Source organism: Xiphias gladius, chromosome 10 (genome assembly GCF_016859285.1).
Source record: "Xiphias gladius isolate SHS-SW01 ecotype Sanya breed wild chromosome 10, ASM1685928v1, whole genome shotgun sequence".
In the NCBI taxonomy this organism is placed as follows: Eukaryota; Metazoa; Chordata; class Actinopteri; order Istiophoriformes; family Xiphiidae; genus Xiphias; species Xiphias gladius.
The window spans coordinates 15535354-15550272 of NC_053409.1; the positions used below are offsets into that span (position 1 = coordinate 15535354).

The 14919-nt window shown below is 37.3% G+C and overlaps 1 protein-coding gene across 1 annotated transcript in view; it reads right to left on the bottom strand.

The window, feature by feature from the left end:
- Positions 1-14919, bottom strand: part of fancm (FA complementation group M) — a 40385-nt gene that overhangs the window by 7722 nt on the left and 17744 nt on the right. Inside the window, exons 5-13 of the mRNA XM_040137099.1 lie at positions 11838-11969; positions 10980-11112; positions 10643-10735; positions 10313-10417; positions 9590-9774; positions 8617-8823; positions 8231-8471; positions 7975-8123; positions 7034-7198 (exon numbers count right to left, since the gene is read on the bottom strand). Coding sequence (XP_039993033.1) covers positions 7034-7198; positions 7975-8123; positions 8231-8471; positions 8617-8823; positions 9590-9774; positions 10313-10417; positions 10643-10735; positions 10980-11112; positions 11838-11969 — 1410 coding nt within the window. The remainder of the gene's footprint in view (positions 1-7033; positions 7199-7974; positions 8124-8230; positions 8472-8616; positions 8824-9589; positions 9775-10312; positions 10418-10642; positions 10736-10979; positions 11113-11837; positions 11970-14919) is intronic.

The following is a 14919-nucleotide window of genomic DNA, read 5'->3' on the forward strand; positions in this document are numbered from 1 at the left end:
TGTGGTGCACCGACCATATGACCTGGAAATAATATTTGAAACTGGTATCCTGCTTGGGCCGGCAGGGTGCCATCGAACCTGCGCGCAGCAGGACAAAGATGCTCCGTGAATACAGAAAAGAAAGTAAAAGATGCCTCATGTAGAGAGAGAGCAAGACAGAGAATGAGTGTGTGTATGGCGAGCCACATACTGGTTTTGCCTAGGAAGAGGGCAGTAAAACTGAATGAGATGGGACTGAACCTGTATGTCACCGTATTAAGTAAAGCTTCACACTTGAGAGAGTGGGAATAGTTTAAATGGGAACAAATGGCCACTGGAGTTAAAATGGGACATTCTTAGGGTGAGGAAATTTGTCCCAGCTCAAATGAAAAATTACTCAAATATATAAGTATCTTTAAAATCAAAACCATTTTCTGTCTGCCGCTGACCTGGTGTCTTGATCATTTAACTCTCTGTATTCAGTGCTCAAAGAAGAGAACACGTTATCCCAGGTCTATACGGTGTTAAATATTTCTCACCTACTAAGCACATACATGCAAGGGTGCACAGACAATTCTTAACATTTGTAACCAAAGGTGAAGGTGTATTTGCGGTCATACCATAAAAACTGTAATAAATAAGCTTTCACAATCCACACCACTGCTTCTATGTGTGTGTGTGAGAGAGAGAGAGAGAGAGAGAGATGTATTTTTTTAAACCATTTTTTTAAGATTTTAAAATTTATTCTACTCCCATTTTATCTAAAAGTTTATATTTCAAGATATGTTTCAAGAATATACGAACAACATTTTACGCTACATATCTCAGACCTTTCCCGCCAAAGGTGGGCCCAATGTTAATATTAAGACAATAGTCTACAGCTATGCTAGCAGCTCTGTGAGGGCGTACTAACATTGATGCAAACACGCTAATGTCAGCCGGGTGTACGGTTTACCATGTTTTCTGTATGGTGGAACAACAGACAGATCAACACAGCCATCCTCGGAGCCCAGCTGCTAGCTAGGCTGAAAACTAGGCAAAAAGGATGTTTAATTTGCTGATTCTTTTTTGTTTTGTTTTGTTTTGTTTGCTTGTTTCATTTTGAATTTAATTTTGACATACTTGTCCTCCCTTTTTTCTTTATAGGGAATGAACTCATTGAACTGAATCCTTTTTAATCTTGATCAGCAGGTTTCTACTTTGAGACTTGGTGCCAGTATTACTGTTAATGTATCATCAGTGTTTTTTATTGGCCATTCACACCTAATCAGCACACTGCTGTTGTCCTGATAAGTTTGTTAGCCAACATAGATACTCATGTTGAGTATCCATGCAGATGGATACTCAAGTACTTCAGTCAACGCTGGGAGTGAGACCTAGCCTTTATAGAGGCTGAAGAACATATTGTTTACAACTAAAAACATACTGTATTTAAACTTTGCATCCACTTCACTTTACAACATGTCTTACATTACACTTTGGCATGACACATTTACTGCGAAAAGCGAATAAAAATAACAAAGAATACCTGTACAATTATTTCTTCACACCTAGGACTACCTCCTTCGATTCTTTAAATAGACAAACAAACCTGGAGGCAAACATTAGCAGTTGGCAGGTGTCGCATTCCTGCAACCAAAGCATAAGAGCTTTAATTAACACTCCCACACTCAGCAGTTCTCATGGAGGGCTGAATAGTTTTCACGGGCGAGGCTTTGCACCGAAAACATTTTCATTTCTGAACTGTCTCGGATTCTTATGGGAATATTATCAATAGTGTTTCCCTTGTCAAAAAAAAAACAAACAAAAAAACAACAGGAGCTTTTTAATTGGCTGCCGCGGCTGTTGCGTTGTTTCATGTTACAAGAAAATCTGATGGAGAATATAACCACTTAAGCACAAGAGAAATATGTTGCTAGCTACTTGTAACTGCACTACACCCCACACCGGTCTTCAGACAGCAATTCTCATATTATTGCAGATAAGAACAAGGAGACTTACAGGATGGATGTTCTTACATTTATTAAGGTGTTTCTAAATTTAGGTGTGTATGAAACTGTGTAAGAATCTGTAAATTATAAAGTAAGAATATTTATATTTTGTTTAGAAATGATATTTTATCAGTCTCAGAGGACAAAACCTTATTAAATGGATAATGTACAACATTTTTTTTTAAATTCCATTTTACTAATCCAATCAAAAATTAATTTCATTATTAATCATTTAAACTCTGAATCTGTATTTTCTGATGATGTAAATACTAGCGTTCATGTATAAAATTGAAAAGTTGAAATTTTAGGAGAAAATATCAGGATTCTGTGGTTTTCTTGGCCAATCTTAACTAAAAATACAGTATAACCCTATTTACACCTGTTTTTACATTTTACAAAACCATTTCAAATTTGTATTATGAATTAATAATTTAAATTCCCAGTCAATTTTTGTGTGACCATGTAAATTACTCACATATAAAACTGACAATTTTGGATTCTCAATGAAAAATTAGTATCTTGTATTTTTCTTAGCTGATCATTATTAAAAATATAGATGTTTGCATATGTATACATTTTACTATTCCATTTAAATCTTCAGTCAGTTATTAATCATTTTAAGTCCCAAATTATGTTTTTTTGACTATGTAAATTACTCATATATTAACACAGAATATTAGACAATTTGAACTCCAAATCAGGAATTGTGTTTTTCGTTACATGATCATTATTAAAAATATAGGCATTTTTATACCTCTGTTTTTACGATCATTACTAATTTAACTAATAACAGCATAAGAAAATATCAATTCCTTAGATTTAGTTGTAGTCTAGTATTAGTTTGTGTGTTTTAACATGGAGAGACGGCAGTTTCCAGTCATGGGTTCTGACTTTTTGATGGTGGTGCTGCCCGTTTGTTGACATTTTCATTTAATGTCTAATAGTTATTGATTGCGATTTTGAAGAAAATTGTCTTTCCCGTTTTAATTCAATAATCGTCCTTTTTCACAAGAGACATTTTGAAGTATCACAGAACAGGTGTAAACAATAAAATTAATTATGGGATGGCTGAATTCCTTAAATGCTTTTTGGTTAATTTAAATAATACAGGGCCTGACAAGTCCAAATGTCGATCAAGAAAATTGGCCTTAATTAACAACTGAAATATTTGATAATTACTCGGTCTTACTTCTTGCTGAAAAATAATGAGCTGAACTTGATTCAAACGGGATTAACCTTAACCCCTAGCACACAATTAATTAATAATCAGATTAAGTCTAGATCTAGATCTAGAGATGTGGCAGACTGAAATAAACGTGATGACAAGGAGAGAGAGAGAGAGAGAGAGAGAGAGAGAGAGCGAGCCAGAGGGTCACAGGGTTCATGTTGTTCAGACTGCATGAGAAGGAAGCAGCAAAGTGGAAACTTCTCTCTGTTTATTATCTCATTGCACTACAACAGCTATAACAATTTAATGCTCATGAACATACACAAAGAATGCATCATCCGTATTAATCAGTCTTTATGACTTTGTTTCCAAACATGCTACGGCACAAGATAAGAATTCCTCAAGTTTCTTTGTCTTCAAATTCGTAGAAGCAGATCGACTGGCAACACCAGTCGCCCTAATTCATATTATGCTCTTCTGCAAATACTGCAAACTTTACTGATTAGAGGCATTTTAGCAACAGTTGATATGAAGTTGCTACACAACAGAAACAGTGTTACTTACTGGCTGCAGACGATATGAATTTACATGTAAATCTCAGCTTATTTTGAAAATGTAAATGCTTTAACCTTGTGTCTTTTTAATTCTCTTCAAACTGTTTTTATTTTGTCTTCTTTTACCTTTTTTGGATTTCTTTTTTGAACTCCTGCACGCCCCTCTTCAGCCCAATACACTATACATCTAGGTCATTACAGCCTGACCTACTTCCAGCTTCCTGGCTTTATGTAACAGTTCGGAGAATCGTTATGTAATCACAGGAGGAGGCCTGCCTGCCATGTGTCTATTCATCATAAAGAGAAAGTGGCAGCAAAATGAAAAACACAGCACCGTTTTGAACCTACCCAGACAGAAAATGGCCCCAAATGAGGATAATGGTTTCTGGAGTGCAAGGCTGTTAAGGGGAGGAGGATATGTGTGGGGAAGAGTTCAAGGAAAAATAAAGTTTGGACATCATTTAGGTGTTTTATTTTTTTGTTCCCCCACTGATGTTTCTGGAGCAAAGGGTCAGACAGCCTCTCCGCAAATTCATTGCAAGCAAGTAAGCTGTGGCTAACATTATCCCTCCCAGAGTACAGATGAGTGTAGGACATAGCTGGGGCATAAACCGCTTTCATCAGAACTTAATGGAGAGTTAATGTTCATCGAACCGTGTTTCAAAATGAGGGAAATTTTTAGGGGGGGGGGGTTGTGGATTTGTCAAATTTAAGGATAACAACAAGACAATGCAGGAGTGGACAAATTTACTTTGTGGATTTAAAAACGTTTCAGCTACTGTCGTTTTGAACATATATGTAGGCTGTGAAAAAACTGAAATATAAAAAGATCAAAAAGTGACTTGCTTAAAAAAAATAAAATAAAAAAATAATGAGTGCTCTCCCCTGGAAATGTTGACTACAATGTGAACTAATAACGTTATTTGGGGAGTTTTTGTTGTCAGTCCCTTTTGTCCGTCTGTTCGATGAAATATTAGGCCACAAATTGAGGAAAAACTGATCAGTCTTTGGTGCAGATCCAGGTCCTTCCGAGAATTTCAAATGAGATTTCGGCAAAGCTTTATTTTATGGGTTCATAAATTTCAATTTATTGCCAGATAATCTACTAGTTTAAAGTTTCCTGGAAAGAACCATATAATTTGGTACTTGAGATTCTTATTCAGAGGGTAGCAGATCAGATAAACTATGAAAAATTACTATAAATTATGAAATGCGTTTACAGACAACCATACAATTCAGCATAAATGAAATACATAAAGCTCGCAGTATTAAATTAATGAGTAATAAATATTCACTGGGGTTTAAACTGAGCAATTTCTTTCATGAAAATTCCTCTGAAAATCAATAATAAACAGAACTAATTGTATTAAAACTCAAATAAAAGTCTCAGAACTAACAGAATTATCTTTCCATTAACTAGCACCAAACTACATGCTTAATTTCTGGAAACTTTAAAGAAATTCTAATTAAATAACAGACCTGTAAAAATAAAGCATTATCAAGATTTCTCAACACTGCGAAATTTGGGTATTTCTAAACATTAGTTAAGTTTTTTTCCACAAACTACATCATACTCTTAAAAGGATAAATCTGACTTCAACGTTGATTGAGTTTATTGAGCTTGAAAATGTCTGTACTTTTACAATTATTGAAATGAAAAAATTAGAATATTGTGCAGAGGTGGAGGTTACGGGATAATTTACTGTATAGATCAAATGAAGCTAGCGTGCAGCACCACCTGCTGAAAATTATTTGAACTGAACGCCCTGAAGAAAAAACGCCTGTTTACGATGAATGATTATTGATGAATAAAAACCCTGCAAACAGCAAAGATGTGTGACATACAGCCCAAGCAAACCTACTGTACTTAGAGAAATGGCATCCCGCTGCCATAAACCTAGCCCAGCCTCTGCACTGCTTAACGATTCAGGTTTATGCGCTTACATGTTGTAAAGCAAATTGTTTTTTTTTTAACTTTAGGAAACTAAATAATGTTGTTTTTTGTATGTACAATTAAAGGTTTGAAAAAAGGTCAGTTTTGTTCACTGGTTGTTTCATGACCTGAATTTATCCATGGAGGTATGTGAGACATTAGCTGCCATCCTGCCCTGTAATCCTGTTTTGTTTTTACAGGTGGGCTAATTCTCTCCGTTCCTAGTATGGTCAAGACCCACGGTGGAAAAAAAGGTAAAAAGAACACATTTGTTAGTTCAGCCAATAGTCAGTTTCACCATAATCTCTGACCCAATTTCAAGGATTTGGACAAATTCAGGGGTTTTATCGATGGCAAAATCTGAAATAGCAGATGGTGAGACAAGGGGGCCTTGTGGTTAAATTACTGGTCTGATACTGATTACAATACACCATAACAGCAGAGATGTTTGAGCCTGTTGTATTTCCTGCAGAGTGTCTTCCCTACGAGAGATGTTGTGTAGATTCAATATGATGATAACTCTTGTGTGACTAGTTCTAATATATCTGATGACCCTGCTGATATAACTAATCCATTCAAGCAACCAGAAAAACAAGATTCCTATCAAAAAGCAGCTAGGACCATGAACCAAGCTGCTATTAGGTCAGCAGACAACAAAAACAGATAAATTATGAGCTGAAAAAAAACATCCAGCCTTGCTCTTTCTGCAGCTTTGTATAGTGTTAAGAAAAAGCTAGTTAACGTCTCTATAAAAATAATACGGAATGTTGTTCACAAATTTGTATTCAGCCTCCTAGAAAATGGTTATTAATACATCGAGCAGAGCAGTGCATGTAAGCAGTGTTTCTGGTGTTATATTTAAAAGAGAATTTTGTAATGAGTTTTTTTCTTTTTTTGGTTAAATCTAATTTGAGAGAAAAAAAGACAAGATGAAGAGAAGCCTGGAAACACCCTGGTGAATATAAATAAACTTTTTTTTTTTTTTTTAAACCAAAACCACAATTACGCCATAGACCCTGTTTATCGTGCCAGGAATTTGCCCTCCAGGTCAAAACCATGAATGTAGTAACTCAACACAAATCACCATCGTATTTTCACATGCACCTCAGCTGACTCCTTTCAGCCTGGCGAGTTTATGAAGTTTGGTTTTCCCTTGCGTAAACATAGACTACTTCCTTTTTTTTTTATGAAACTAAGCAAGATTTATGCAAGATGTTTGAAGCCTGATGAACTGATGTATCCTTTTAATTAGTGGTTACAAGATCATCATGGCTATTTATTAACCCACCGACATATTCCAGACACTAGTTCAGTTATTTTCCCATATGCCACACAGAACGACTACATTAACTTCTACCTTGATGCTAATGGTATTTATACAAAACAGTGTGATCATACATCAACTCACCTCATTTTCCTCTTTCATGCCATCTATGAGCTCCATCACCTTAATGAAGTGGTGGCAGCGGAGGGAATGATCAACAACATGGGTCGGAAGCGCTTTGTGCTGCCAGTGTCTCCATTCCCACAAAGACAGCTCTCTGGATGGGGTTTTTTTTTGGGAAACTTCCACCTTTAGGACATCAAATGACATCATAAAAATATAATGTTTAGTAAAATAGTATCATATTCAAGCAAGTAATGAATGGTACACAGGCATATTCCATTTTTAAACTCCTGACTTTTCCACGTGTAATTTTCCAACCTTGGCAGGAGATTTTACTAACTGAGATCATGGCAAATTCAGTGGCTGCCTCCATGTGTGGCTGAATACTGGAACCAATGTAGAATTGCCTTAAAATGCAGCATAGGAAGGACACAAGCAAACTCAAATCTGCAGAAATTCATTCCAAATCTTTACATTTTCAGTTCTTTTCCTCAAACATTCTAGTGTCGGTTGGTGATTTTACTACGTCCATTGTGTTTCTTAAACTCCCATCTGAAAACATGTATATCATTGAAAGATATTACAGCCTAAAGTGAGGTATGCTACAGAGCATGTTGCTTGACTAACAAGAGGGTTAGCCAATCATTCCGGTAACTGCCAAGGTGGCAAAAGTTGGAGACTCAGATCTAGGCAGAACTTCCCTTTATTTTTTGTGTTCTTCTAAAGTCTTTGTAGCAAACACCGTGTCTTTTTATACTGTAGACAAAAAGTTAATTCTATTATTTCATTTTTAAACGTGGTTGTAGAAAAAACATATTTAGTGATTAATTTTTCATTGTATCCTTTAAAATGAGTTCACAACAGCTTTATATTCATTTATATTGTCCCCCATACTTTCCAGACCTCCAACAAAAGAAAGAAAGAAAAAAAAACAGACAAAAAGAAGTCATAAAGAAAGAAACCTGAGGAAGCAGATCACTGGATATGGACATGAAGTGCGACTGCTTCAGTGTTGGATGAGCTTCATCTTCCTCCAGCCTCATGGTGGACGCCCACAGGGAATATTCTGCGCTGCTCAAAAACCCGTCCGATTTTGCACTACCCTCGCGAACTAGGAGATTAGACACACAGAAACTCAGAAACCCATGTCCAGTTTCTCCAGTTTTTTCTCCATCTCCATTTTAAATAACCAAAACATACTCCTGCCTAGCCCCTTACTCAGGTTTTGAGGGTGGATGAGCGAGGCCCGTCCCTCAGAGTGGGACCGTCGACCCCTGACAGACCGCCTGCTGCTCTCCTGGTGGTCAAACTGGCCACAGGTAATGTGCATCTTATGGAGGGTGGGGTTCACACCCTGGGGCAGCATGCGGGGACTGTTGGGGTACATGTGGAACCCGCTTTTGTTGCCAGTGATTGACTTGTACACGCTGCGCTTGTTGCTCTGGCTCTGGTTGTAGGTCTGAGGGAAACAAAAGGTTCAAATGACCACATAGGTAGTTTTGCAGTAATGTTTGTGAGTAGGGAAATGTACAGTGCACCAAACTTTTAATTCAAGAGTCACTTTGTGTTGCTTTTGTTAATGCAAGTCACTAGAAAACACTCACCCTCTCCTCACGACCCTCAGCCAAGATGATAACTATGCGTCCCTGCCGCTTACGTCCAGTTCGTCCCATTCGCTGCACGAGGCGGATAGGATTCTTCTGCGCATCAAAGCAAACAATGAGGTCCACCTCTCCGATATCCAGACCCTCCTCCCCCACACAGGTCGACACCAGTGTGTTGAAGCCTCCCTGACGGAACCTGTGCACCACCTAAAACACAAGTGACAATAGAAACAAAGCTATAAATACAGCAGTAAAAGTATTTTGATCTTTCCATCATATTTTGTTTGCCGAAACTCATATGCCTTTTTGTGTGCATGTTCCAAATAAAATGCCCTTTTTATAACACATTAAATGTCAGCTCTGTTTTTTGAAAATGAAGTCTGTGAGGCAGGCAACAGGACACAATCTACATTTACATGTAAGTGCCTTCCTGCATTATTTATTGAGAGGAAATGGTACAGACCGTCTGCAGAGAGAAACTGCAAAGCTAGGTACCCAGCAATGAAATCAATGTACCGGCAGACAGACATTTTTTTTCACCCTTGTTCGGTTTTAAATGCTACACGCTAGAGTACCACTCTATCCGCTTCTAAATGAGACCTGTCAAACTCAAAAAGGAGAAAGAGAAATGAAGGTTGAGCAGTAGCCTGAGTAGAAAATTATACTAATCGTTCTTGGTATTAAGGACTGTGACAATTTTTGTTGAAAGAAATTCTTTTTAAATTTCTTCTCTCTCACTACCGACTAAGCTAGCTAAAATCAGGAATCGGATTTAGCCATTTCTACTGCAAACCAATAATTGTGTAATAATGATTACAGTTACAATTTATCCCACAATAAGCCTTGAGCATTTGCATTCTTTATTGACTTTTCTGGGCTTTTGAGACTTTATACACAGACAGACGTGTGAGGTGAAAACAATACCAGCCCCGCTGTCACGGCTGGCAAAAAAAAAAAGGCAGCTGGTCTCTACCTCCAGTTGTTCCTTTTGCGTGAAGCCTTTGACCCCCTTCCCAGCTGAGGCTTGGCCCATAAAGGTCATGACCCTGATCAGAGGAGCATGGCGGTTCAACATGGCTGCGATCTCCTGTACACTTTCGCGGAACGATGAAAAGATCATCACGCGCGTGCTTACTTCCAGAGGACCTGAACCTGGACCTGAATGAGACAGGAAAAAAAAAAAAAAAAAACCAGACTGATCACAAACTCCTTCCGTAACCATGAGCCAATTTCTTACGGCACTTTAACATACACTATGCCCGTCTGACTCAGATGCTGGAATGCTTTGCACTGTGCTCCTCTCTAAATTTTACATGCTCCGAGTCAACACACCATCATCAAATTTAGTTTGGTTTTTGCTTCCATGGTTTGCATCAAGTTATTTGCTCTTAAAGGTTGAATTACACAGCAAAACATGCTGCATTGATGATCTTTTCACTGCTTTTGCTTATTCAGAAGGAATCTGGACAATAGTTTGTATGGACACTGTGGTACTATATACAGTATAGTATATTGCATCTTTGATGTAAGCATAAGAACAAGGTTAAACTACTTTAACGCAATGCTAGATGCTTTTTTTTTTTTGCTGTAGTCAACACATGGAGAGAATTATACAGTAGATTCAGCTTTAACTCAGAACAATCATTTCACATACTGTATGAGTCACAGCATAACACTGCTATAATAAGTAAATCACCATTTTTGTCTGCTGAGCTCTCAGCCCACAGTCTGAAGTGCTGCAGCACCACCTCCTCCAGTTTCTCCAGTTTGGGGTGACTGTAAATGAATGGCTCATCTGGACCTAGAAATATTTACCACAGAGGATGTTAGTCAAATAAGGGCAATGTATTACTTTATTAATTTAGTTAATTTATGTATTTACCTTGTAAATTGAGGTATTTTGGTTTTAATTTGGGGAGAGGTGGTATTCAGATTACTGCACAAACCAAATTAAGAACTAAATGCTTCATCCAAAAGGAAAGGGTCAGAAATTCAACTGATATGGTAGGAATAAGTGCTCAGGTACCAGCAGATGGCTTCACAAACATTGCTTCCATCTCATGGTAGAGGTCCATGAAGGTGGGAGTCCTCTGCAGCTCATTTTTCGCCCTGGACATCTCTGAAGTAAACAATGCACGTAGAGATCTTATATCAAACATGCATTTTACAAGTCATACATTGTATATTAATGGGTATCAATACAGCCTGTGGCAAGGATTTGAGATTTGGGCTATGAAAGTGCCCTTTGGTGGAAATCAATTACATTGCAATTACATTATGTGAGGAAGAAACATTTTCTCCTTAAACGTAGCTATTTGTGTGGGTAAAGTGCGAGGAAAAAGCCCGGAGGTAAGGTGACCGACCTCTGGATCCGTCCATGATTCCCTGGATGTAAAAAAAGAGGGATCGGAGCCCCATCTGCATCAGCAGCTCGTAGCCATGGTACAAACTGATGCAAAGGGCAAAGTCACCCTCCAGCATTCCCTGCTGTGGAGCCTGTAGAGAGCAAGATGGCATGTGAGTCCATGAGACCATAGTGATATCATTGGTAAGAATTTGATAAAAAGGCTTCTAATAAATAAAATATCCAGGTTAGGGGGTTTATTTATATCAGTTGTTACAATAATATCCCTTTTTCATCCATTTGCAATCAAGATGTGATATAATATAAATTATAGTATCATCTAATGTATGCCTACTAAAAACAAACACTTCTTATCCAGAATATCTAAACTTGGACTGAAAATCCATTAATTTTTCATTCAACTACCAGAGAATGCACTAATTGTGTTATACAACATATACATATTTCTAAACATCTCAGCCGGCAAGGTAACACTGACAAAGTTAGTGGACAAACGCTCCTTGAATCTAACAGTCGCCATCTCCACAACATTATCTTCATCTTCAAGTTTCATGTCTCTTGTTTCTATCAAAAACCAAGGCTTTTTTTAACTAACTTGTTGGAGCTTAAAGCAAAAGTATAGAGCTGTATATATTTTTACACTGTTTTACATTTACATTATTTAACTAACAATATTACTTATTGATGTAACCTATGCATTTATATCTTTCACTCGTCTGATAACCTTTTACCACATTTTGTCGTTTTCAGGGCTCCGTACATCTTAAAACTGAGTGCCAGTGATTCTGAAGGGCTGTGTATCGTATCATGTAAAGCTGTATAGCACACGGTATGATTCACAGAGAAGAGGCCGTGCCTTGATGTATGGCGGTGGGTTTTTGCGGAACTGGTCCCTGGCGAGGATGAGCTGGTATTTGGTGAGAGTCCTCAAGTCCTTGTGTGCCATCACCCGGTTCTGGACCAGACGAGACATGAATTTCTCCAGCACCTGTCAGGAAGAGTAACACACAGATATATATGTAGGCCATCATTAATATGCCGTTTCCTGTTTTCAAGGGGTAATGTATCAATCATTGCAGCTAGCACCCTGCTGCATAACGATGGAAAGTGCACACACACACACACACACACACACGCCCTCTGTGACCACTTTGAGCTACACAGGTGTTCCTTTATTGGTAAACAGAGTTCGTCAGACTGAATAGAAATCTTCATTCAACAAGAGACACAGAATAACACCGTAATGCGTTGGATTCTTTCTTCTTCTCCCTGCCCTCCTTTCCTAATAATGGAAGGACAGATGGAAGCAGTTTGTCAAACAGACAATTTTAACAATATCTATTCTTCCTCACGACCACAGATAGTGGGAGACTGCGTCATTACGATTTCAATTACATCTGTGTGGAACTGCTGCTCTGGAAACTAAACAGAATAAAAGGCTGCTCTGAAAGAAGAAGTGGGCTGAAAAGCTATTTAGTTGTTTTGATTTGTAAATAGTGAATGTGTTATGAAATGGACACAGAGCTTAATTATGGTATGATGTACAAAGTCGGCCAAGTGATGTTAGCCTCCATTCATACAAATCTCACATTTTTCAAATTAAGTGTAACATATATAATAATAATAATGATAATAATAATAATAACACTAAAGAATAAGAACTACTGTTATATACGGAATATACTGTTTAATTCAAGCATCGTAATCAACAGAATAAGAAGTGAACATTGCCCACAAACACTTGAACCCCTCCTCCCCTGCAAAAGATATAAAAGATAAAGTACAGATTTTTATAAAATGTTTATTTAAACATTTGAAATAGAAATAAAAAATGGTTATTTGAATATAAAGGTTTTTTTTGTGAAGCCACTATTCCAATAATTAATAATAGAAAAGGATAGAAAAAATTAGAAATTACGCTTTCCTCTTGAAGTGTTGTTTCTTTTAAACCTCAGCCTGTTTTCTCCAAGGTGAAATCAGGTGTACTTCATAGAGCTTATGAAGACAAAAGCAAAGGGTTAAATAACAACCTTTAATTCCACTGACCTTTCAGAAAACATCAACAGCTATATCACCTAGCCCTAAATGTTTTTTTTTCATGAGTGTGTGAGGAAGCCAGTCCATCTGGTATGGTCTCTCCTTCATTACACATGATATGGTTTGAGCCTGAAGACAGATCACTTAACACGTGTTTGCCAAAGGAGATCTATTGGAAAACTGATGGACCAACTAAGGCTTAAAAAAACTGTAATTCTGCTCAAAAATATTGCAGGGTTTTTATTTTCATTCAGCGTGCAGTGGAGTGAGATTTTATGAATTCACAAGTTTAAAAAATTGCTGCAAAGTTTTTAGAATATAAGAAAGAAAAGAGGATTATTTGACCAAAATGGGTAATTTTTCTAAAATTACATCTATAATATTAATTCATCTGTTGCTGTGAGCCCATAAAATGCAGCACAATCATTAGCTTGTAATGAAACTGCAATAGTAAATATTACAAAACAGATATTGGAAGACCAAGTACCATAGCGAGTAAAACTTGTGTAGGTAAATGTACACAATAAGCATGTACAGTATGTGTATTTCTACATGTAAGTACTGCATGCAGTATGTGAACTGTATCTGTCTTTATTAGTGGCATGTTTTTTAAAACTCCTTTCTTGATCTATATTTTCAGTTAATCTTGTAGTTGATATTATATATATCTTATACTTTTGTATTCTTTTACGTACCATAGAATACCACACATAACAGCTGAGGTGCTATTTTCAGGCCACTATAACAGCTCAGTTACAAGATGATTCGGTCATAGTTGTGACAGGTGAAGGACATGATGGACCACTGATGGAGATGAGTCGAACGGAGGTTGAATTGCACAGTGCAGGTCTCATGTAGTTCTGAGTACAGAAAACAGAGCAGATGGGCCAGAGTACACTGCAGGCTTGTACAGTATATAAATGGCTACAGAAGGGGATCGATCAGAAAAAGGAAGGAAACCCTAATGAAATCAAGCTATATTTGATAGTAGCTGAATTTCTTTCAAACTTAATAGCGGTTATGTTTGAAAAGAGTGGTTGAGAGGGGAAAAATGATGTCTGTCAACACCCTTGAGGTGCAATTGCAACTTGTAGCATAACAAGCCCATGCACCTCAACCTGCCGGGTGACAAGAACAACCCCGGTAGCAGGGTTAGGATCTCAGTTCAAATCAACAAACACTGTGCCACATTTGCTGCTGCTAAAAGGCAACATATTTCACAGCCTCTTCATCCCTGATTAAGAGTGATGAATTACATCCTCTGGAAAACAATGAGCAGAATGTAAAGTAGCTAGATTGAAGTCATTATGATTTCAGACAATGCGCAAACACTGCAGGCTTAATGTCATGAACTACACACTCATCCTACTTCTCAGATACATGAATTGATTTCATTTTAGCCTCACAAGCAGCATGGCTCTAGGGACAACAATGTAATGTGGTTAATTCACCCTTCATCCGACTCTTAATTATTTTTCATTTTAAATTTTAAATGTCCAACAACATGATAGCTCATGACAGGATTAAAGATAACATAATCAGCATTTTACCATGCAAGCTTCATATGTTAACATTAATGCGTCCTTCTATTATCTAAACTAGCTCTTTTTTTTTTTCTACAAGATCATTTAGAGTCACCTTTGCTAACTCATCAACATTATCCGACATGTTAACGTTTAATAGGTTTGACAGCTTCCTTACTCTTCAGTACTTAGTCATGTTAATCTATGTGTTGGTTACAAGAAAATGTCACAAAAATTCCAACAGTTCTGAATCAATAAAAACAGAATAGCATGGAGTCGTCTGCGATACTGTATAGGCATGTTTGCATGGGTGTGTGTGATAGAGAGAAGCAAACAGCACTGAGAGAAAGGGCCATAACCTTCCCCCCAACACACATA